The following is a 24,947-nucleotide window of genomic DNA, read 5'->3' on the forward strand; positions in this document are numbered from 1 at the left end:
TCTTCCTCTCCCTTCTTATTATGAGGGTTCCCCCCATTTTTTGTCTTCTCTCAAGATCGTCTCATCTGAAGAAGTGGGTTATGCCCGGGAAAGCGCATGATACTATCTATAGATTGTGAATGTCTAAGGTGCCACCGGATTACTCCTTATTTCATATCACTATTTGCATTGGATCATGAACAGGTTAGTTTTACTTGAACAGTCAGTGTTCTTGTGCAAGACAATAGGGCTGCAAAGCTTGTGCTTTAAGCTCTGAAAGGTAATGTATGAATGTTTAAAGAAAAAAGTGGGAACTTTAAAAAATGTGTAATACTTTTAAAAATCCCATAGGCAAGACCAAATCTGATAGTGTCCTATAATCATTTTCTATTAAGACCTGTCTCTGAATACTGGATGTAACAAAAGGCTTCTTTTTAAAGGCAAAGTGAAGACAAATAGGAATTGAACCTGCTCTCTGGCTCTTTTGGCTCATCACACAAGAGCAAAGCCAAATTGAGGTTGAACTGATCAATTGAAGATGTTCACTGGCTTGAAGTTGTGTTTCCAGAGATAACTTGGTCTGTTGGCTCCATGGAAAGAGATAGCAAAGACTCGTGCATTTGCAAAGGTAAGACTAGATGCCCTTTTTTTCAGTACAGGAAGACACTTTAGATAAATTAACCATCATGTCCATAGATGCTGGAACAAGGAGTGCAGAAAGTGCTTCAGCACCTCCTGGCTTGAAGTGAGCTCCAATATATACAGGGTTTCCAGTCTGGTATAACCGTTCTCATCACTCCCACTATACAAATTGTTCCAGCACTCCGATCATGTATGACTAGGGAGCAGCTGTCTTCATCTGTTTGCCACACCATCTCAAGTTATCTGAAGTAAGGAAGTCAAAAGGAATTCTGCAGTTAGATGTGTACTGCTGATATTCCTATAGAGGAAGAGGTTGGAAAGCATAGCCTCTGAGCGTATGAAGCATGGTATAAGTCTTTACAATTCAAGAATTCAAACCACTGAATAGATGCATCATGGTTAGGTTAACAGTCCTATGGTTTACAGACCCTTTAAGGGCAGTCCTAGGTCCTCACAACCTTGCTACAAGATTTGACCCTTTAGGAGCAGAGCTACTGAGAGCTCAAGTTCCTAGAAATCACAAGACAGAGCAAGCAGAGGGGGGACAGGTTGTAAGTGCTGCCTGTTGCCTAGAACAGAGAGATGGCTGGGGGAGCAGTGTGCTTGGGAGTTTCTTCAGCCCTCTAGGGAAGAGGGCTGGGAAAGGATTCAGGGCTGGGCAGTGTCCAGAGGCTTACAGGCCTAAGGCCAGGATGAAACAAGATGAAACTGAGACGCTTACCTTGACAGAGTGTCTCCCAGGGAGCTCTGCAATTCACTAGTAGTTTCTTAACATTAAGTTATGCCATGAATAAGAAATCACGCACATAACTAGCCTAGTGAATAGTGAGCTTTTATACTTCCTCGCATTGTTCTCCTTCTTGCGTCTTTGTTTTAAATTAGAATGTCATTTCAGTGCAGAGACTGTATTTCCTGCTTGGTATGGTGTGCAGGAGAGGCCAGCCCTCACTGGGGGTGTTTGGTGTTGCTCTAATCCTAGTAATGTAATTACAAAGGTTGCTATGGTGTGCTTGAGTAGGATTTTTATAAGTGAACCATCTATTCAAGCCATCTTTATCATCATCTTTGAGAGGTTGTAGATCCCTGATGATGTGCACAGGAGCGGCCCAAGGCCGGCTGCAGCAGCTGGGCCATAGGTGGGGCAGTGCAATCAGCGCCCCTGCCTGCACGGCCATCAGTAGCCGTGACGTCATCATCGGGTGCCCGGGCCAGCAGCGCCCTAGGCAGCTGCCTACCTTGCCTAGGCTCCCGGGCCGCCCCTGGATGATGTGCAGGAGAGGTTTCCTACACAGAAGCAGGAGTACCGGCCACCGGGAACGCCCTCTCAGTTTGATTTAGCGGCAACGTTGATCTTCCCCAAAATGTCGACGTGGCCTGAGGAAGTGAGTTGTAGCTTATGAAAGCTTATGCTCTAATACCCTAATATATTTGTTAGTCTTTAAAATACCACTGGACTCCTTGTTGTTTTTGCTGAAACAGACTAACATGGCTAGCTTTCTGTAACCTGTTGGCTGTACAGACCTCAGTTGTGTCTCCAGCCTAGCAGAGAGCTCTATGGTATGCTTAGGGTTGTGAGAGACTGCATTGGATGAAAGAAGCCTCCCATGAGAATTAAGAGGCCTCATTATAAAGAAGTGTAGAGACATCACCTCAGCTCAGCTCAGAGTAGGGAAGAAGGAGAGGGACAGAGTCTGGAAAAACTGTAAAGATTCTCAGAGGAGAAAACAGGGTGGGGAGAGACCCAAGTAAGCCAATGGGGTGAGTGATAATCAATCAAAGGGAGGGAAAAGGAACAGGGATGATAGGCCAAAGTCATCCAAATTGGAGAGAGGAAATTGGCATGGAGCCTTTAACATGTGTCTGGTATTTACCAAATCTTATTGTGTTAAAATGCTCAGTGATAAGCCAAAATGTCTTAATTGTAAATCCAGGTTACTATCAGCTTTCAAAACTTTCTGAGCAAGGACTCAATGTCTTTTTTGGTATCTTCAAAGTTTCCTGTATTTCTCCACCTTTGGGTTGGTTGGCTATGGACCTGCATGTAAGTAACTTAAGTGAGTTAGACAATAGAAACACTCTTACCCGTTAATGTGTATATTCGTGCGTGTTTGCTGGATGGGAGCTAAGATCTTACTATCTTGGGCTAAGAAATATTTCACATTCATAGCATTTAAGGTAGCAAGGGACTAGTAGCTCATCTAATTTTCTCTCTCATCTATCATGAGCCATTAATTTTCACCCAGTTATTTCTGTACTGAGTGTAATAACTTGTGTTTGACTAGATTGTGTTTTCCAGAAAGACTTCTGGTCTTGAGTTGAAGTCGTCAAGAAATGAAGAAACCATTGGTTCCAATGGTCAATTACACTCATTGTTAAAAATTGTGTCTAATTTCTGATCTGAATTTGTCTGGCTTCAGCTTTGAACCCTGGTTCTTGTGATACCTTTTTCCACTAGATTAGAGCCTTTAATACCAGAATTTTCTCCCAGTGACCATATTTATGCCTTGTAATTAAATCAAGTTTATGGTAGGATTGAGCTTTTCAAAGATATGTCTACATTGTAATTAAAGACCTACGGTTGGCCCTTTCCAGCTAACTCCGCTAAATTTAATTGCTTTTAGATATTTGGGCTCGGACTATATTCCTGCCCATAGGTGGGAGTATCCCAGAGCTGAAGCCCAAATGTCTACAGTACACCACAAAAACAACCCTTCAGCACAAGTCTGAGTCATGCGACACGGGCCAGCTGAGGTTGTTTAGTTGTAGCATAGACATACCTTCTGTCTCTACAAGGCATTTTCTCCAGTGCGGAAAACGTTTTTGTGGGTTTTCTGTACCCTCTTGAATTTTTCAGCTTCTCTGAATACCAAGCTTTTATTCCTTTCACGCTCAAAACTCCTGGTGATATCTCTGAGTTCTGTGCAGAGGAACATTAATGTGTCTGTTCATACTAAGTAAAAGATGAAAATAAACCACAAAAGAACTAACTTTTCACAGAATCGCGCCTGGGGTATTTTTTAGTTTGCATCATTGCCTTCCTACTCTTACTTGTACTTTGTAATAACAAACCTTTTAAAATACAGAAAAGCAGTACATTAAAGGAGTTAATAATTTTCAGAAACGCACTATAAAATTAATGGATGTTGGTTTAAAGTCCTTCTATTGCTCTAGCTCACATACCCTTGGGAGCAATCACTGCTCTACCAACGTTGCCCAACATCTAAGCACCAGGCTCCTTCAGATGAGACGAGCAACCATTACCAAATTGACACTGGTGGCCTTTGTGCTACTTCTTGGTGGTCTGTGAAGAGCTGATTGCTCACATGGATGTGGCTTACAGTTATAACAGAAGGCTTGTTTTCACTGCAGAGCTAAACTGAGTTATAACAAGTGTTGAGTGTGGCAGTACTTTAACTTGGATTGGCTGTCCCATCAGGAGGTTTCGGCTATAGCTTGAGTTAGCACAGCTTGTGAGTCACTCATCTGATCACTCTGTGTGCCTCAAGTGTTGTTCTGCTCTCACCTGAGGTAGGCTAGCTTGAGGAATGAATTGCACTGGAGTTAACCAGCATTAACTCTGCACTGAGGACCTAGCCTGAGACAGACCTGATGGGGAGGGGAGGTGAAAATTCCTCTGCAGCAATGTATATGAAATGTATGACAATGATTAGACAACAGACATGCTGTGATTGCTTAGTGTGCTAAGTGGCAATCATTTCACTGTTTGTCTTTCCTTTTTTGTGTGTACCCACCTGATAGCTGCAACTATGTATGCCAAGATTGTCCCAAGGGATGAGTAATTTTTGGTGCCCTGCTTTTTGGCAGCTCTGCTTGTGTCACCTCTGAGGTTTGTGTTTCAGGAAGTGAGCAGCTCTCTGAAATAGGTCCCTTTGAAGTGTCTCTGGTAGAGCACCCCAAATTGGGGACCCCAAAATCTCTAGTGACTCTTGGAAGTGTTATCTCTGCACTCTTTGGGAAGGGGCTCATTCTGATTCCATGTGTAAAGCATCTAGCATAAGGGGGCCTTGATCCCTGGTTGCGGTCTGAAGCTCTACTGTAACACACGTAATGAAGTTAGCCAAACTACAATCACAGTTTCAGAAAGACCTGATCTTACTCCACCGCCTTAATTATCTTTAATGCCATGCTTGCCGAGTCATATTTTTCTATGTACACAATTGCAGAAATTGCTATGGAGTATCGTAGGGTTGCAAACAGGAAGGAAGGTGATGGTCTCAGAATAAAAGAGGAAATGGTGCACAAGATACCTCTTCAGATGTGGCCTAAACATCAGCAAGTTTAAGAACATCTGAGGCAGGGCTTAGGGTATGTCTACACTACCCCTCTAGTTCGAACTAGCGGGGGTAATGTAGTCATCCGCAGTTGCAAATGAAGCCCGGGATTTGAATTTCCCGGGCTTCATTTGCATGAAGCCGGCCGGCGCCATTTTTAAATGCCGGCTAGTTCGAACCCCGTGCTGCGCGGCTACACGCGGCACGGAGTAGCTAGTTCGGATTAGAAGCCTAATCCGAACTAGCTACTCCGTGCCCCGCGCGGCACGGGGTTCGAACTAGCCGGCATTTAAAAATGGCGCTGTCCGGCTTCATGCAAATGAAGCCCGGGAAATTCAAATCCCGGGCTTCATTTGCAACTGCGGATGACTACATTACCCCCGCTAGTTCGAACTAGCGGGGTAGTGTAGACATACCCTTAGCTTTTAATTCCATTGTTGAGGGATTGCTGATACCCAGCCAATTGGCTTTCCCCGTGACCCCAAAATAACCTAGTATATGGTTACCTTTAATTATGCCATTTCTTACTCATCCAGTGACTCTCATATTTTACTGGTAAAAAGGGCATCATTTGCCATTGGTGGCTATTAGAAAAAGAATAAAACTGGGTTTGTAATACAGACTATTCTATAAAATTTATCATTCAAGCAAAATACAGAGTTTGGACACTATATTGCTCAGAGGCAGAAGACTGTTTCCCCCTTGTGCTTACATGACAAATCTGCATGCTGCTTCCTTACAGTCTCCAAATGTTTCACTTACTATCACTTATGCCCATTTTTTGATGAAAGAAGAGGACCTAAAGTTGAGGTAGGGGTGTGTAAAAGTTCCCATTGAAGTTGTTGCTAAAACTCCCATTGAAGTCAGCGAGAGAAAAATGCACAAAACAGAGCTTTTGAAAATTCTCACTGTGTTGTTAGAAGCAATTCTCTGTAACTTCCTCTAGGAGCAACCTAAATCTATTAAACTTCTATCTAATGACCACACAGAAACAGTTACATCAGCAGTTTACGTTGATAAGTTGACCTTTTCCCCCCCAGCTTTCTTTCTGTACTTCCTCTGATATCCAGTTTGCTGCAGTTTTTCCTTCACCGCAGACTCTCTAAAGATAATAAACCATGTCGAGCAACACTTCAAAAAGAGAAAAGAGATTTCTCTTTACCTCAGAATCTGTTGCAGAAGGACATTCTGGTAAGTAAAAATGTCTGTCGGATCTTGCCTTTTATCAGCTAGATGCATGGAAGAACATAGAGGAATCCTGTGGCGCCTTAGAAGCGAACAGATTTATTAGGGCATAAGCTGTGTGTAAAGAGCCGCATGATTCCTCGTTGTTTTCGCAGATCCAGACTACGACCCCTCTGAGACTTTTCACCGTGGAAGAACTTGTTCTTCAACTTGATCTGTTTGGTTTTCTGACCAAATGGAGAGAAACAGGAACCCACAATGGTGGATATTTAGTCATTCACAACAAATTGCTTTATCATTTGGGAAAAGTTTGTCTTCTTTCTGTTTAGCATTTGGTATAATTAGTAGACGTTTGTACAGAATCTCCTTTTCAAGACTTATCAGGAAAAAAAAATTCTGTGTGGTATTCTTAGAAGACTAGAAGTTACTGAATGTACAGGCTGTAGGATGTAGCCTGTGGATATCACTGTCACAGCACTGTACTATTTAGCAATGCTTTTAGCAATTGTCCAGCACACTGGTGATGGGCAGTGATGCCCAATGGAGCTGTATTTCTTACACTCTGATTGTATGTTTCATGCTGATCCCCCTAAGAAACTCTGTTACGCCATATAGGCTAACCATAACCTCTTAGCAGGGCTCCAACTGAAGACAAAGTGTTGTCAGCCTTGCTGTTTATTAAGTTCAGCTGCTTTTTTTCCACATAGCTTTTTTTCTAGAGATTTATTGAGAACCCTTGTTAAGTGAACTTGGCCTGTTATAATGGGAGCGAAGCTGCTATTGTTTACTGAAGAAGTCTGAGTCTTTAACAAGAATCTTGGTCCCTTAGACTGTCAGTAAAACTGCATTGTGGTTTTTAAATGCTTAGCTGAGAAAACTCAAAGCTAAAGCTGTGATAACACCATGAGCGATGTCTGCCGCCTTTTGTAACAGAATGGAAGGCAGGGTAAAATGCACTTTGTTACAGGCGGGACTGGTTGGAGGGAAAAAAAAACCAACGGCAACTGAACTGTGGTGATTTGTGGGAAAACACTAAACCTCTCATCTCTGTCACAAATTTCAGCAATGTAGAACTAGTGTTCTTTTTTTGGTAAAGATTTTTAATACTTACATTTAAGTGGTGGCTTGAAAGATATTTGATGTCTATTATAACAGGGCTTAAAGTATTTTTATATGGTTTAAGCAAGATTTGTTATAAAAATTGTGTCTGAAATTTATATATATATATATATATATATATATATATATATATATATATATATATATATATATATATTACACACACACTGACCCTTTTTTCATAACATGAGGGAATCTCTCTCTCGTAGGATTTGTGGGATCTAAGGGTTTTGAATGATGGAAACAGTATAAAAATGCAAGAAACAATGTGGGATCAGGTGGGCGTGGGTATCGTGGGATAGGATGGGAGCTGGATTTAAAGAATAGTGCAGGCCAGAGCGGAGAAGGAAGTCTTGGAAACCATTGGAGAGTTGACATCTTTATACGTCAGGTACTGCTTTTAGTGTGCAGTACATGCAAGTGGGGGGACCAGCTACAGAAGCACGTGTCTTAGGGGGCTTCTAGTGGGAGAAAGCCACAAAGAACTGCTCTCTACTGTCTGCTTTCTCTCTTCCCATATTGATGTCAAGTAACATTTTCAGACTCAAGTCATCTATTCATTAACTTATCTCTTGCCCTCCAGCTGACCCTCACTTATGTAACTGACAAAGGTTCTGATCCTGCAAGTAATTACACTAGCATGGAGTCTGAATAAGGCTCTAGGCGCAAAAGTCCATGTGAATGCACTTCCCCGCAGGAAATAGCTAACTGCACGTTTTATAACTATCAAAGGATTAGCCTTTGAACAATAGTCACACTCACTTGTCTGAAGTATTTTCATTGTGAAAGTGTTAGCACAAGAGCATTCATAGAAAGCAAACATGGAAAAAATCAAAACACAGTGAGTGCCACTGAAATTCACTTTGCTGTTGCAGCTACAGAATGTAAACACTCAACCACAGAACCATTGTTCACCGAATTGAAATGTACTCGTATCCTAAGTACCAATCTGACAAGTCCGTGGGTACTGGCGTAAGTTGTACACCAAAATTTCACTATACTTATGTGGCACACACATTCTTGGTGCTTTTCCTTTTAGTTTTAATCTATCCTTAACTTGAACGTGAGAGTGTAGGTAAAGGCGGTAAGCATTTAAGATGTTTAAAGATATTTAGATATTTTTCAGAAGCATCTACAGGCATTGGGTTACTAGGTGCTCTGAAGAAACCTTGCTACATATCTGTCTGTATGTATAGGTACCAAAATGCTTTTAAAAATTCTGGCCCTGTGTTTCTAGTAATTCAAGTAAAGCCAGAGGTTAACATTAAAAGGTCAAATTGAGACTTTTACAGCACAAATATATACTTCATTGTTTGCAGAGGACTTTGTCCACATGTGTCCTGACTTGAAGTTCCTGGTTCAGGTTAGGCTCATGCTCTGAATATTAAGTCACTGCTTTACTGTCCCAGGAAAAAGTACTGTTGCTGAGCATAATTGTTAATTTTGCTCCAAATATTAAAGGCACATAAGACATCTGGTTAAAATTAATTTCCTTAAATCCCTTCCCTGTTTGAAGATAGAGAGAGGGGGGGAAATAATTTTATCTTATGAATAGTAAGTCCTGCTTACTTCAGCCCCTGTAATCACAGCACAGCCTGTTTATCTTCTCTTTTTATTCTGTGTTTGCTTGCCTTAGAGATCTGAGAGATTGTTTTTCACATTAAATGGAAGTTTGAAAATAAAATTTTCCATAAACTTAATTAGATCAGGTCTCTGCTGACACACAGGACAGACTTTTGGATCTAATCTGGTGCTGCTCTATTAAATTACATTTTTATAACTAATCTAGTGTATTTTATTTAACATTTGCCTCTAGTTCTGATCTACTTATAGCTCACCCTTTTGTCTTGGTAATTTGTAAGTGATAATGCCTAGAACCTCCATTCAGCATTGAGTCTGCTAGAGTACTAAATGCTGTACAAAGTAAAAAAAAAAAAAAAGTCCTCGCCCCCCCAAAGTTTAACTACTATTTGTTTCAATACATTTTTACCTTTTTCGGGTATTAGGAAGTTCTGCAAGTTGCTCTTCCCTGAAACTAAGTCTTCAGACCATTTTAACAGAAGGCAGTTTCCCCTCCTGGTGACTCGTTACTTGGGAGGCCTGGTGTACTTGAAAATGGTAGGATTGTGTCTGCTGCTGTGGACCAGAGTGGGGGGAGGGGGGGGAATAAAAGCATGGATCAATTCCTGTATTTTTAGTTGACAAATTCACATCTAGGCAGGTACTTAAAAACAGAACTCTTATTTTCAATGGAAAGGGAATTCTATGCAACTCCTTTCCTCTAGTGCCTATCTGATGTTCTTGGGAAATGGCATAGAACACTACGACTGGAAGGGACCTCAAGAGGTCATCAAGGCAGGACCAAGCACCATAGACCATCCCTGATAGATGTCTGTCTAACCTGCTCTTAAATATCTCCAGTGATGGAGATTCCACAGTCTCCCTAGGCAATTTATGGCATACTTCTGGAGATTGTTTGTATTATGTTTTAAAAATGTTTATTGTGGGAAACAACTAAATAATATTACCTTTTTTGTCTAGATAAAATGTGTGATCAGATCAGTGATGCTGTTCTTGATGCACATATCAGGGTTGATCCAGATGCTAAGGTTGCTTGTGGTAAGTACCAATTGCTGATTAAGAAAAATAGATTAAAAAGGTGGCTGGGATTCTCTTCTAATACCCTATACCAACAAACAAGCATAACCTACTTAGAGCAATCACAGTTGATAGTGGTGCATGAGGTAGCAACATTCCCAGATCTGACTTAATTCTAATAATGTGGGTGGGGCTTTCCAGAAAAAATAGACCCAATGACTAGGAGCCTTGTAATCAGAGCAGGAGAGCTGGCAACACTGATATCTGGTCAGTTTCACAAGATGAGTTAATAGTTTCATAGCTTATACCCGTGGATGGGACGGCTCTGCACATACCTTCCCAGTCCACAGGAACGTGCCAGAAGTGGGATGGAGCTAGTGGCAGGAAGCCACTCTAGCCCCGCTGCACTGCAGGTGGTGGAGGAGCGGGTTTTAAATCACCTGTGGGCAGCAGTTAGGACTGGAGCGATGTGTGTGGGGACCATGTGGGCCAGCAGGAGGGGCCAGGGAATACACAGGGGAAAACGTGCAGAGAAACCCCTCCCCCAGTGATCTGCCAGAGAGGGGTGCCATTGGCCCACTAGGAGAATTTGAGGACTGGCATTGGCCCTAAGGTAAATTGAGTTTAGAGCAATGCCTAAATACCATTTGAAATCTGTATCTAAACCTATTGCTGCCCCAAAGTTGATAGTCTAAAACCGTGGTCACCAACTGGTCGAGGCCTCGACCAGTCGATCGCGAGGCGTCCTGTCTGCCCCAACCCTCATTTCCCTCCCATCCCCGAGAAGCCCCACTACCTACCTCAAGTGAAAATGGAGGTAGTGTCGGCTTCCCGGGGATGGACAGAAGTCCCACAGCTTAGCGCCACTTCCGGCGATTCTGGAAGTAGCGCTAGCTGCTCTGCCGGGTGTACTGCGGGAGGGAGCATCGGCTCCCTGTACTTCATAGGCGGGGTGAGTCAGCCCTGGGGGAGGCGCACGCGGGGTTTTCCTGTGCCGGGGGGTCGGCGCCGGGGCTTTCCTGCACGGGGTTGGCCCCGGGGCAGGCATGCGCTGGTTTCCCTCTGGGGAGGGGGGGGAATCCTGGGAGGAGGCAGATACAGGGGACTCTCTGCCTCCACTGGCACCCCACTCCCCAGCCACAGAACTCTGTTCCCACTCCCCTGTTCCTAGCTACAGAACTCTGTCCCTATTCCTGTCCCCACTGGCACCCTGTCCCCAGCTGCAGAAACCTGTCCCCACTGGCACTCTGTCCCCTGCTGCAGAACCTGTCCTCTGCCCTCCCAGCACCCTGTTCCCTCTTCCCTGCCCCCCGCCACAGAACTCTGTCCCCACAAAATGTATAATTATAAATGCTTCATTTTAGATTTAAATAGCATGAATAAAAAACAGACCATTTATTTCATAACTATAAACACGTGATTTTAATTGTATGTATCGCATAATTTAAAAATAAACTGTTTATCAGAGTGTGTAAGTAAGGGCTGGGGACAGCAAGTGATGGACAGGAGGAGAATAGAGAGGGCGGGGCTTCAAGGAAGGGCGGGGTGGTAGATCTTCACCTGTTCGGAGATTTAAAAAGTGATCTTGGGGGTAAAAAGATTGGAGACCACTGGTCTAAAACAAGCTAAGAGGCATCAAATGAGTACAACAGGCAACCGGACGGGGACAATCACAAGACTACAGGGCCACGCTGCAAAGTGCTACACATTGCCTCCGGGGGGAGCTGGCACTTGATGGAGCACAGAGCTGTTCTGGTGATGCTCGCTCTTCACTGAGAGCTGTCGTTATGTCTGGGCCAGGAGGAGCTGGGTTTGCTCCACTAGGTGATTCAGTTTCACTAAGGGAATCCCAGGTGGCCAGAACAGGATGAAGCAACTAGAGCAGATGAGAGGATCTGTCCCACACTGTCGCAAAGCACAAAAATCTGCGATTGATATCAAGACAGGTTTAAAAATTAGTCCAAGCTTAAGACTTTTTTACTGAAGCAATTCCACAGTGTGTTCTGTCCAGTCAGTCTCAAACTGTATTCCACCGTTGCTTCTGAAATGGGGATGTGAACAGGTAACCAGTTACCCGGTAAGCATCATTCTTAACTGGTTAACCCGTACCCAGGAGCAGGCAGAGGGCTGCTCCAGCCCTGCAGGAGTTGGGGGAGGCCAGCAGTGGCAGCCATAAGCACAGGGAGGGAGAGAAGGAGCAGAAGCCCCAAGGGGGGGGAGGATCTGGGAGCAAAAAGCTAGCCCCCATGCGCATGGGTCTGCCAGCTTCCCTTTCCCCTCATGGGTTCTGCTTAATTGGTTTACTGATTAAACCTAAGGTTTATCCAGTTAACAGATTAACTGGGATTTTACAATCTTATTCTAGAACCCAATTGTTCTTGAAAAATAGGGTTGCCAGATACTTTCCCAAAAAATACTGAACATGGAGAGGACCAAACTTGTTGAGCAAAGCAATAAAAGCAAACGAACGGGGAACCAAAGTTGTTGAGAAAAAAAAACCCTCACAAAATAAGAGTCACTGCACCTTTAAATCTCAGCGCTACACAGTCCTTGCTCTCCCTGTCTCCACCAGACACGACAGGGGAGGAATGTCTCAAGTGGCCTTCCGTCCAAGACAAACAGAACATACCGGACATTTTACACGTCCGGTATTTTCTGCTTTTTTTTTTTTTTACCGGACAGAGGCCTCAGATACCAGACTGTTCAGGCCAATACCGGACACCTGGCAACACTTTTGGAAAAACCACAGCTAGACTTAACTGTAATGTTTCTTCAATGTGTTATAGAATGTGTGGCCAAAACTGGGATGATCTTGCTGTGTGGAGAGATCACTTCCAAAGCTGTAGTGGATTACCAGCAAATTGTGCGAGAGACCATTAAGAGAATAGGCTATGATGACTCTTCAAAAGGTAAGTTATGTACTGGCTTCTCGACTCATCATCAGTTCTGCACATGCACTCAAATTCCTCTGTAATGGTCTTCGGTGAAATAACATCATTGGGGTATCTGATCCTGCAGGAGGCAAAAAGGTAATATAAATATGGCTGTGGCCTGGAGTTGACATCACCAAGATATTGTTAGGCGAGGTTTACACTAGACCTGGCAGCTCGGCTTACAGTATGCAACTCCAGCTATGTAGAGCTTGGTGGCGTCCCCACAGTGGGAAGCTGATGGGGGACGCCAGTGGGGTACTCTCAACTAGGCTCACTAACTCAAACTCTGGAAGATTGATCGTGGCAAAGTGAAGACATGGCCTTAGAATGTTGAACACTCTCCATTCCCGCTCATGGAGTGGAATTGGAGCATGCGCAAATGACAGGATAGTTTGGCATGTATTTGTCTGCAAGCAAATTGCTTCTTATAAAAATAGGAAGACTGATCTTGTATTTGGGTTAGAGTAAACATTGAGACTTAAAGTTCAAACACAAGGAAATTCGTCAGTATTCCTACTAATGTAGTTGCTACAGTGGGCTACTGCAGCAATTAATCCCATGTGTGACTATTATATGGCAGCATTTGCCTTTATTTGCCTCAAATATATTTCTGTCTAGTTCTATCAAATGCCCTTTACAAGAGATGGTGAATAAAAGCCCTGCTCCCTTTCATACACTCTTCAAACTTTCCTACTTACATGATTTTAGGCATTGGTATTTGTCCACCAGTACCAGAATACGGACAATGTCTCTGGTTGCATGACCTATCAGATAGAATTGGACACCTCATGAAAAGCATGAGCTTCTACCAATTACCCTAAAAGACCAGAACAGATTGGGAACTGTAGTGTGCAAATATTTATCCATTTTCTAGACACTGGAGGGAGACAAAGCCAAACCGTTGGCATAAGGTTAGCCTACAGTTTGTAACTCAAATACCTCAAATCTTCAGCCAACTTTTTTTGAACTCTCTGTGAAATGAAGCTTTTATAGATGACTTGTTTCTGAAATCCAACAACAGCAGAATACTGTGGAATCATGCTCTTCCCCTGCTGTTCCCCAGGATTAGATTATAAGACATGTACCGTGCTGGTAGCTCTAGAACAACAGTGTAAAGAAATCAAACATGCTGTCTCCCATGGCAAGAGTGAAGATGACATCGGAGCTGGGGACCAGGTAATGTGCTTGTATTGGTCTGGGTTCTAAATACTTAAAATAAACATTGCAAAATCAGTTAATTAGCATTGACTTAAAAAAAAGACTATCCACTATACATCAGAGACTATTAAAGCATGTGAGTTTGAACTAAATATATTACATACGATTAATAACAAGGCCAAGAAAACCTGGCATGCATTGGTTTCAACAAGTGCTGCTTGGCATATCTAACGGCTCTGAAGGTTAAAGCTACAAATTTAAACTTTTTGTTGTGGTAGGTGTCACCAAGTGACAGTGTTAGTCTTTCAAGTTCTTGGTGTGAGCAAATGTGTGGCATTTTGGATTATGGATATTGTGTGGATGTTGGGTAGGAGGGCTGTGCTTGGTCTCTGCATAAACTGGGTTCTTAAGGTGGAGTTATTTCTTGGAAACCAGTCAATGCTGTTGGGCTGAGATTCTTGGAAGAAGGGATTACCCTGGACAGCTGTCTGATTTTAAGAGTACTATATGCATAAATAAGCACGTGACACCTTACGCCCAGACTTCATGGCACAGATGCCACTTCCCTTGCTCAGAAGATGCAAATAAGTGCCTTAGAATGATGCTTTATTTTCTGCTGCCTCCATGCAGGGTTTGATGTTTGGTTACGCCACTGATGAAACTGAGGAATGCATGCCGCTAACACTCCTACTTGCACACAAACTTAATGCAAAGATAAAAGCCCTGGAGAGGAATGGAACATGCCCCTGGGTTAGACCAGATGGGAAAACACAGGTTAGTAATGCAAATGGATTATGAATCCGATATAAAAAGGGCTGTGCCATTAAGCTTGCACAATTGATTTTAGACCCAACTCATGTTCTTCAATAAATGAAGGAGTCATTGGCGTGGCAGTGGTGCAAATTCTGTGTGCTTGAATGGAGTACGTTAGACTAGCCAGGAGATGACATTTTCAGATCCACTCCACGTATGACTTGGTCCATATTGTCCTGCCAGTATCTCAGTCATGACTCTTGGAACCAACACAAGCAGTGAGAGGAATGTATCTGTCTCCCTGGACACTAACATAATCAGTACCAGCTAGAGCAGTGCTTTTTGATGTAAGGGCACATTTTGTGAGGCAACTGGACTGGGACAATTCACCCACATCTCACAGGTCCCCAAATCTTTTAGTGGGTGTTGCTACAGGCTACATTTGAAGCAGTGACCTAGAAGTAACATACTGCATAGCTGGTTAATTATCCCCTTAGCCTTCCAGTATTGTCAGAAGTGGGTTTGCTAGCTAAGTGGTTAAGAGTTACAATTTCTCCTTCGTAAGGCAGTTAATGTACATTTGTTCTCACAAGGTGGAGGAGAACTTAACGGGGGGGGGGGGGGGGGACTGAAAGTTTAGGGAATTGTTGGAGAGGGTGGTTTGTGTTTAATTTCGCTGGTTCCGTAGTGGTGACTTAAATTGGATTGTGCTGCTGCACTTTGTGTTATCTCTGGCAAAGTATCTTTTTCAAGTGCTAAGAACATCATATCAATGTCATTTCAAGTGCTAAAAACATGACCTTTTTAGCACCTTAAGCAATCCACATGAGTTTGGGGATGTAGGCACTCATATATATGCAAGGGAAGCATACAGGTAATCGATGACAAAGGAATGTTGGTAAGAGACTGGTCTTTGTTCAGGAAATAATCACGAGTCAGGGTTTCACTGATGTCCTATTCTACTCTTACAAAGGCAACCATGAACTCCAGCACCTACCTCTGAATTTGAATTGGGTCACACTGATCACTGCCTATATCAACAAGGATTAGCATCTACAAACTGTAACTCTGGCCCGGTCTATACTAGACCCAGAAAGTCCACTTAAGGTATGCAGCTCCAGCTACATAAATGTAGTTGGAATCAACATACCTTAAGCCGAGCTTGGCAACATCTTCACAGTGGGAGGTCGATGGGAGTAAACACTCTATCAACTTCCCTTACTCTTCACGACTGTGAGGAATACTGGTGCCAACCAGGGGTTGCCCTCAGTGTTCGATTTAGCGTATCTTTACCAGACCTGCTCCATCGAATGCTAGAAGATCAGTCTGTAAGTATAGATGTGGTCTAAGAAGAGGCAGTGGAAGTAAGGCAAAGCAGAGATGTAGGCCAGATTCCCAGAGGTATTAAGCATCTGCAACATTGTTAGACTTCAGTGTGAAGTGCTTATCTACAGCACCTCCTATAGTTCAATGTTTTTAGAATTAACTTCTTCCAAAAAGAGTACTTTAACCACAGCTGCAATTTCAGTGTTTTCATTCCTTTCCCTTTGCACTTTAATATGTTCCATCTCTGACTGACCTTAATGCTTGTTGGTCAGGATTTCAAGGTCCTGTTTTTCTTTAGAAATACATTGTTTCTATGTATCCAACTAGAGATGGCCATAAGCTTATTTGGTGATCCCTTTAGATTTTAATTAGACAGTGGTTATTTTTGGTCTCTTTGAGGTCAATATTTCCGTCAATCATTTCTCAGCATCACCAATAATAATCTAGCGTCCAGTCCTATTTTCTAATCATTTTTCACCAAATTCTATTGCTTTTGTTGTTAGAGGGAATAAGAAATTGCTTTAATTGTACATTTGGGTTTGGTGCCCCTTCTCGTCAGGGAGTATTGGATTTGAATGTCCACGGTTGCTTTTCAGGTCACAATGGAATACAAGGAAAACAAGGGTGCAGTGGAGCCGCTCCGTGTGCACACATTAGTGATCTCAGTACATCATGCACCTGCTATGCCTCTACAACAGATGCGGAAAGAACTAATGGAAAAAGTTGTCAAAGAAGTTATTCCAGCAAAATATCTAGATGAGAACACAATCTACCATCTCCTTCCAAGTGAAGTATTTATAGAAGGGGGTCCTAAGGTAAGATACTTTGAAAGATTTATAATGTAAATAGATGGAGATTATGCAATGTCCTTTCAAAACAATTAGGTGTGCAGATTTGGTGAAATAACAGAAGTCTCAAGTTTTTTAAAGGAGACTTGGTCACGTCTGTTTATATGCAGTTATCAGGAGGATGTGAGGAAGCTAGCATAAAATTATCACAATACAAACTGTGGTTCCGCCTACGTAAAATTCCATTTTATCCACGCAGACAAGATCAAATAACTGCCTACAAGGAGACATGCAGCAACCCATTGATCACACCACTTTTGATTCTGAGATAAAGAAACAAGCAGTGAATCCAGAGTGGTGTTGGAATTAATTTATACCGAGAGCCTTGGTTTGTCAAGTCAACGTGTAATTCTTTGCCTTATAGAGCGATGCTGGACTGACTGGCCGAAAGATCATTGTTGATACTTACGGAGGCTGGGGAGCTCACGGAGGAGGGGCCTTCTCTGGGAAAGACCCTTCCAAAGCTGATCGCTCTGCAGCATACGCCGCTCGCTGGGTTGCAAAATCTCTAGTGAAAGCAGGTCTCTGTAGAAGAGTACTGATCCAGGTAAGATGGACAAAAGCAAGAGCAACATACCCTGGTAGGCACCTCAGAGGGAGTTCTCATAGCAGTCTCTGTACTTAAGGCTTCCTAACACTTTGAATTATGAAACCTTGTTTTCAGTTGCTTATACTTTTGCCCAATTTTGCCTTTGGATTGAAGTTTTTCATGCTAACTGTAGGTTTCTGACTGAAATTTTTTAACGAGTTTCAGAAAAAAGGGCTCCGTTCCTGCCAAGAATGGTGAAGAATTCTTTTGCACTCGTTTTAAAAGCTTCTCTTTAATGAGCCACTCTGGCACCTCAGTGATTTGGAAGAAGGACGTGAAATTGGGTGGTGGCCAGCCTGGAATCAGCATGCTTCCCGCGGCCCCTGTGAAAACCTAAGTTTGGACAAGTTAAAAGTTACTGTGAAATCGCAGTTTGCACGTGCTCAATGGGGTTCTGTGAGGACACAGGTATCTGTGTTGGTGAAGCTCTCAGATACCACAGTGTGTATGAGTGTGTACCCAGTGCAGGCTTGGGCTGGTAAGCGATGACTTAGGGTAAGATTCTGTCATGGAGATGATAGGAGTCACAGATTTTGTGGCTTTCAGAGACCTCTGTGATGTTTTCCAGCCTTGGGGTGGCAGGTAGGAGTTCTCTGCTGGCAGGGGCTCTGGAACTCAGCTGCCCATGGGTGGCCCAGGAATTCCAGAGCTCCCAGCTGCTGTGGGTCGCAGGTGCTGCCCTCCCCCTGCTTCACAGTGAATCTGGGCTCTCATACCACCTCTGCTCTCCTTCCCACTGTGGCAGCTCCATTTTTGTCATTGTTATTTTCAGACATCAGGGACTGGGTCACAGGCTTCTGTGAATTTGTGTTTGTTGCCTTTAACCTGACCCTGACTTTTACTAAAATAACTGAGATAAAATCTTCCCTTTAGCAATCAATAATACCAGGGGCCATGCACAGATAGATGAGGACAAAGGAGTGCTCCCTAGGGGCACTGGGGAAAAATAGTAAGTGATCATGTAATTAAAGATTATCACAGTGCATGTGCCTAGAGGGCCAAATTAAGGTTGCATGGGCATTTCCTTACTTGTAACTGCTTGATTTACAATCAGTACTTTTTGTACAGTAGAACACTATTGCAGTAGTTACACTGCATTCTTGTATTAAGGGGACAAAATCATCACAATGAGTTGAATGAATACAGAGAAAAATATATACACTCAGAAGCAAGAACTTGGTCTCATTTCCTGCACCTACCCTTAATACTTGCCATCCCTCATTCTTATACCATTCAATACATTCAGTTCTCTTTCCTTATGCCTGAATCTTTGAGATTTTTAATGTTAGGGTACCGCGCAGTTGAGTTGCCTGATTTATACAGATATTACCATATAGGGCCCTGGCTGGGCCCAAAGCTAACCCCAAACAAAAGGGGATGATTGTCTGGGTAGCATGCAATACCAGCAAATATTCTAATTGTTCTGGGTGGCTGCTGTGTATCTGCTTTCATTCAGCACACTACGTCCTTATCTACATTAGAGGGCAGAGCTGCTCCACAGTTAAACACAGAAGCTATGGTTCCACCCTTGGTTCCTGCAATGACCTGATAATGGCTAATGATGCAGTATCTAGAGGTCCCCATTAGGAACATACTGTGCAGGCATTGTACCAGCGTGACAGTCACTGTCCTGCACAGCTTAAAATCGACATAGACAAGCCTGGTAAAGGGTGGAGAAAGGAGAAAGAATGCCTCAAAGAGTGATGGTTGGCTAGTGTCTTGTTCCATGATTTCTAGGGGCACCAGTATAATTGGTTAAAACTCTGCACATTTTAAGTGGGGTTTTCAAAACACGCAGCATTGACCTAACATTTGTGATTTCATTGGGAGTGTAGAAAAGGCCATCCTCATTGAGGCAGGTGTAGAGTCAGGAGGAGAAGCCAGAAGGGATTAGTACATAGGAAACTAGGAAGACCGCATATATGAAGAGCAGAGGCTAGTGATGAGGATGAGGAGAGACTGATGGAGAAGAGCACAGAAGTACAACTGGCAACTAAGGTCTTGTGAAGTAGGGGATAGATGATGCAAACAGTCAATCAGAGGAAGGAAACGTATCAATCAATACTGAAGTGAGTGTTACCACTGTCCTGGGGCTCTCCAGTATTTGTAGCAAGATGCAGCCATCCTCTGCTGAGGAGTCTCTCTGCCTGCTGAACTGGTTCTGCTCTGGAAATTATTTCCACACTAACCAACTTTTGTGGAAAACCAGTTTATAGAGACAAAGAATGTTTAACTATTGCTCTAGCTGTAACAACTCTCTCAGAATTCCAGGCACACAATAGCTGCTGCAGGTGCACTGCAGACACATACCACAACAGAAGGCTCGCGCTAGACAGAAGTTCCACATACAGGAATACACAAAGGTGCAGTTCTATAGGCACAAGGATCTAATATTTTTACAAGTTTCAATCAAACAACGTCATAAGGGGAGGAGAAAGCCTCAGAAGTGAGGAATTGCCCAAGTCAAAATTCCCTCTTGCAACTGCTTGTTTACTTATGAAATATCAGGAATGTCAAGTCAGTTTTTCTTGCTTTATTGGCTTTTTTTCTCTTGGGACCCAGAGAGCTGATTTTTTTAGCTCTGTCGGCCCTTAACTGCACAGGGGAAGGAGGTGTTAACTCTTGAGCAAAAGACGTGTCCTTGGGAGTGTTTGAATTAAATCAGCCAGACAGAAGACTTCTGATAGGCTGAGCAGAAAGCACTTCTGTCAAATATTTACCTGCTCTCGCATAGTTTTCCAGTCAAACAGGATAGGTGAGTTAAACTTCTAATGTAAACAAACTATAACAGGGTTCTAAAAAAAAACCCTAGATAAATTCATGGAGGTTAGGTCCATCAATGGCTATTATCCAGGACAGGCAGGGCTGGTGTCTCTAGCCTCTGTTTGTCTGGAGGGCAACCGGGGACTGGGAATAGGAAGCTGAGAATGTACGACAGGGGATTGGATCACTTGATGATGACCTGTTCTGTTCATTTCCCTCTGGTCACTAGTGGAAGACAGGCTACTGGGCTGGATGGACCATTGGTCTGACCCAGAATGGCGGATCTTATGTTCCTAAAAAAAACAACAGATCTTCCCAGATTTATTTATGCATCATAACTAAGCGGAAAGGTGCACCCATTTCCTCTATGGCAGAGCTCTTCTAGCTCCTCATTCCTGTGGATGGTGTATTTCCATTGTATGATGGGAGTTCCTTTGGACCCCAACAACAGCGGCACAGTAACAGATGCTTTGTTTGGCAGAAGGTACCAGACCACAACACAGCAGGAACATGCTGTAATGGAATATTAAAAACTGATCCCAAAGGAAATAGCTTATCTGTTCTGCAGGGAAATCTAAAACTAGGCAGGTCTCTATTTTTGTGAAAAATAAGGGTGCTAAGTTGAACTTCAGTTTCTGACTTGGTTTGATATGTGTCTCCTACAGCTGTCTTATGCAATTGGTCTGAGCCATCCTCTAGCCATTTCAGTGTTCCACTATGGCACTTCAGATAGACCAGAAGAGGAGCTGCTTGAAATTGTGCAGAAAAACTTTGATCTACGCCTTGGAGCCATTATAAGGTTTGTTTCCCACTGGAGAACTTACACACACTGACTCTTCACACTAGTGTCATAGACAGTTCAACAATTTCAAATTCAAGTGTTTGGTTCCTAAAATCCCGGCTAACAATTTATTTTCATTACAATACCAGTTACTAGTGCCGTCTTTGTGTCCTCCTTCTACAAAATCTGCTGTACTCGAAGGCATAAAACCAGTCCTCAAGTTGGATCCTCCCTGTAGAATGGTTTAAAACATTCTGCCCTTGAACATTTTTTTTTTTTTACCAAATGTGTAAGAAGGCAATAATGTAGTTAGGTTCTGGTACAATTTGTAGCCCCACACTTTACATGTGATTATAATTTAGGATTTACTTAAATCCCAGAGAAATCAAACTGTTCATACTGTGCCAGCCTTCTGTGCTCTTGCTGATGGCAGCACTGCTTTCAGAGTTGAGCATCTGGCCAGTAGCCGCTGCTCTCTGGCCACTCAGCTCTGAAGGTAGCGCAGAAGCAAGAGTGTCAATAGGCTTGCAGTCGCTTTTTGTGTCAGGAACCCAGTATGAGAAACATTGTAGTTTTTTACACTATTACCCTATAGCAGCGATTCTTAACCAGCAGTCTGCAGGCCGCATAAGGCATGGCTGCTCGCTATTCCCAGTGGCAGCGGTACACACCTCCTGGGTACACCCCTCCTGGCCAGTGGGAGCTGTGGGAAGCAGTGCGGGCTGGACCACTTTGTGCAGCTCCCACTGGCCAGGAATGGCAAACTACAGCCACTGGGAGCTGCTGTACCTGCAGACACTCAGGTAAACAAAGTGTCTCGTGGCCAGCCAGTGGCTAACCCTTACAAACTACAACCCAAAGTTTGAAAACCCCTGCTCTATATTACATTGAAAATGAACAAGTCATCCTGCTACATCTTTGCATGGGCATAGGAGAAAGACATTTCAAGTCTATAAGTGCATTTTGTGTGCATTATGGCTGAGTTAGATGATCCAAATAACATCCTTCTGGTAGAGGATACATTCTTAGCTGACATCAGGTATTTATGCATGTTTCTGCTACTAACGGCATACTGATATTGCCTCTGATAGTTAGACTTCCAGGCACTCTGCTGTTGGTTCTAGGTGCTATAAATGGACCCTGAATCTGTTCTGTTGCTGCTGTTCTCTTGGCAAATTCATGGGGGGAAGAGTTTCCACTGTCTGTGAAAATTCCCCTTGTTTGTATGAGGAGGGCATCAGACTATCCTGACGCACTAAAATACCCACATTGTCTCTTGTAGTGATAAACTTAAATACTTCTGTTTCTTTTTATGCAGGGCACTGGATTTGAAGAGACCAATATATCAACAGACTGCATGTTATGGGCACTTTGGAAGAGAAGAATTTACATGGGAAATACCAAAGAAGCTTGTGTATTAAGCTTCTCCAAATCCAAATTAAGCTTGTAATGGAGAATCTTTTTAATGAGCAGATATGGTTGTGGGCTCAGTGGCGCTTTAAGCTGAAAACATACAACTTAATATACTAGATAATTGACAAAATGATTAATAATAGCATAAATGAAACATTGTACTCACAGACTTTATTTAATGGGACTTCTGCTGCTGCATCTTTTCACACATTTCTTTGAAGTTTCCATCATAACTGGTCACATAACCTCAGTCATGCAGAACACAACGTAATCCACAGCCTACAAAACAATTCTAACATCATAATCCATGAGGCTGACAAAGGGACGCTGTAGTAATCATGAACAGAAAGTGACCAGACAACTCATCAATGCCAGATTCTACAAGCCTCTCTCCTGTGAGCCCACTAAAGAATACCAAAAAACCCAGAAACAACTGCTCATGAAGCTGCCTGATGCTGCTCAGGACCAAATTTACACTAACACCGCCCCTAATCCCTGACCAGGAGTTTTCTATCTGCTACCTAAGATACACAAACCTGGAAGTCCCGACAACCCATCATCTCAAGCATTGGCACACTTACAACAGGATTATCTAGCTATACTGACTCTCTCCTCAGGCCTATGCTACCAGCACTCCTATGTACCTTTGCGACGCCACCGACTTCCTGAGGAAAATACAAAACATTAGTAATCTACCTGAAAATACCGTCTTGGCCACGATGGACGTAGAAGCTCTTTACACCAGCATTCCACATGAAGACAGATTACAAGCTATCAGGAACACCATCCACGATGACAGCATTGCACACCTGATTACAGAGCTCTGCGACATTATCCTCACCCACAACTACTTCTGATTTGGAGACAATTTGTATCTTCAAGTTAGGGGCACAGCCATGTCTTCTCACACCCAGCGCCTCTGCACTGCCAGTGCCAAGCATGCCCTGGCTCCTCACACCCAGCGCCTCCTGCCGTGTCAGTGCCAAGCACCCCCTGGCTCCTCACACCCAGCGCCTCCTGCCGTGTCAGTGCCAAGCACCCCCTGGCTCCTCACACCCAGCCCTCCTGCTCTGTCAGTGCCAAATACCCCTGGCTCCACAACCACATTAGCCACAGATCAGAGGCTCATTTAACTGCACACATCCACTAATGTGATCTATGCCAGCAATGCCCCACTACAATGTATATTGGCCAAACTGGACAGTCTCTGTGGGAAAGAATTAATGGACACAAATCAGATATCCAAAAAGGCAATATACAAAAACCTGTTGGAGAACATTTTAATGTTCCTGGACACTCATTAATGGATCACCAAGTAACCATTTTGTTTCAGACCAATTACACAAGCAACATACACAGAGAAGGGTTGGAACTTAACTTCATTCACAAATTGAATTCTTATGCAAATGGTATGAACCAGGATATGGGATGGCTCACACATTATCTTCCACATCTTAATGACTTTACCAACCAAACAAACAATGAAGGTGCTAGTGGTTCTTTAATGTTTGTGTAGTATTTGGTGTTGGTCATCTTCCTATCCAAATGCAAACTAATGGTTCTTATCAGCCTTTTGTAACTATTTAGTCTTTAAGGTGCTACTAGACTATTTGTTGTTTTTTAAGTTTTTCCTTTAATTCTGTGTACTTTGTAATTGTTTTTATTCACTTTTAGCGTGTAAGACCCTGTTCAAGTTGTTAAGTAAAGGTGTTAATTCTAATTGAATCAATGTCATGTGTGTTGTTTATAATTGTAGTTTTGGAGTTGAATCCAGATTATTACAGGAGTAGGTTTATTCCCAAGGCACACCATCAAGTGCATACAGGCCTAGCCAGGTGGAGGCACCTCCATTGTATAGTCCTTTAGAAGGGGGGGGGGCATATGGGACTCCCAACTATCCAACATGCCCCCTGGGATACTCAGGTGCTCCTTTAATGTTCAAACCATCAGGCACCGAGGCACGCAGGTGAGCATGGCCTGCGCCCAAGTAACCCAGGGAGGAAAAAGGGGTTACATATGTTTAGTAAAATCCCCCTTTTACAGTTGAGAGATGGCTGTTTATTAAGCCCAGCTTGTGTAATTTCTAACAGCGGGAGGGGAGAGCAAGAAGTTGCGCATCTGTTCCTCCTCTTTGAGGGGGTGGGCATATGTATGAGCTTGCCTTGTAGTGATTTCTGTCCAGTGATATTATATTGGGTGTACTTTCCAGAGGAAAACTGCACTTGAGTGCCGGGCGATTTCCTAGCTCGGCCTTACGCTAGAGAGCGGTTTGCAGACCCTATGTTTCTATCCCCTAGTGCATCCTTGCCTGTGTATGCTCCCAGACATCAGCAAAACAAGTAGAGGCAATCCAGGCTAGAGGAGCAGGTAGGCTGAGTGAAATCCCAGAAAGGGGATGAAATCCATCAGAAGTTGGGCCATTCAGAAAAGGCCTCTCCGTGTAACTGGGTAAGCTTGGAGGGGTTCTGGGCAAGCTAAGAGAAGCCTAGGAGAGAGATCTTTGAGTCATTGTGGATAGTTCTCTGAAAAGATTCACTCGATGTGCAGTGGCAGTCAAAAAAAGCAAAT

At 43.2% G+C, this 24,947-nt stretch overlaps 1 protein-coding gene across 1 annotated transcript; it reads left to right on the forward strand.

Moving 5' to 3' along the window:
- Positions 1-5,909: 5,909 nt before the first annotated feature.
- Positions 5,910-24,098, forward strand: LOC102461913 (S-adenosylmethionine synthase-like). Its single transcript, XM_006132719.4, has 9 exons — positions 5,910-6,104; positions 9,759-9,836; positions 12,602-12,724; positions 13,812-13,924; positions 14,537-14,680; positions 16,582-16,800; positions 17,198-17,380; positions 20,851-20,984; positions 22,285-24,098. The coding sequence occupies exons 1-9, from the start codon at positions 6,032-6,034 to the stop codon at positions 22,385-22,387; spliced, it is 1,170 nt and encodes a 389-aa protein (XP_006132781.2). The 5' UTR covers positions 5,910-6,031; the 3' UTR covers positions 22,388-24,098.
- The last annotated feature ends 849 nt before the right edge of the window (positions 24,099-24,947 follow it).

This window comes from Pelodiscus sinensis, chromosome 6 (genome assembly GCF_049634645.1).
Source record: "Pelodiscus sinensis isolate JC-2024 chromosome 6, ASM4963464v1, whole genome shotgun sequence".
NCBI classification, from domain to species: domain Eukaryota; kingdom Metazoa; phylum Chordata; order Testudines; family Trionychidae; genus Pelodiscus; species Pelodiscus sinensis.

Excerpts from the sequence above, each read along its gene's own strand:
- LOC102461913 (XM_006132719.4), top strand. The coding sequence starts at position 6,032 with ATGTCGAGCAACACTTCAAAAAGAGAAAAGAGATTTCTCTTTACCTCA. Across the intron at positions 13,925-14,536 it reads ACATCGGAGCTGGGGACCAG|GGTTTGATGTTTGGTTACGC; the intron begins GTAATGTGCTTG and ends GCCTCCATGCAG. Across the intron at positions 17,381-20,850 it reads GTAGAAGAGTACTGATCCAG|CTGTCTTATGCAATTGGTCT; the intron begins GTAAGATGGACA and ends TGTCTCCTACAG.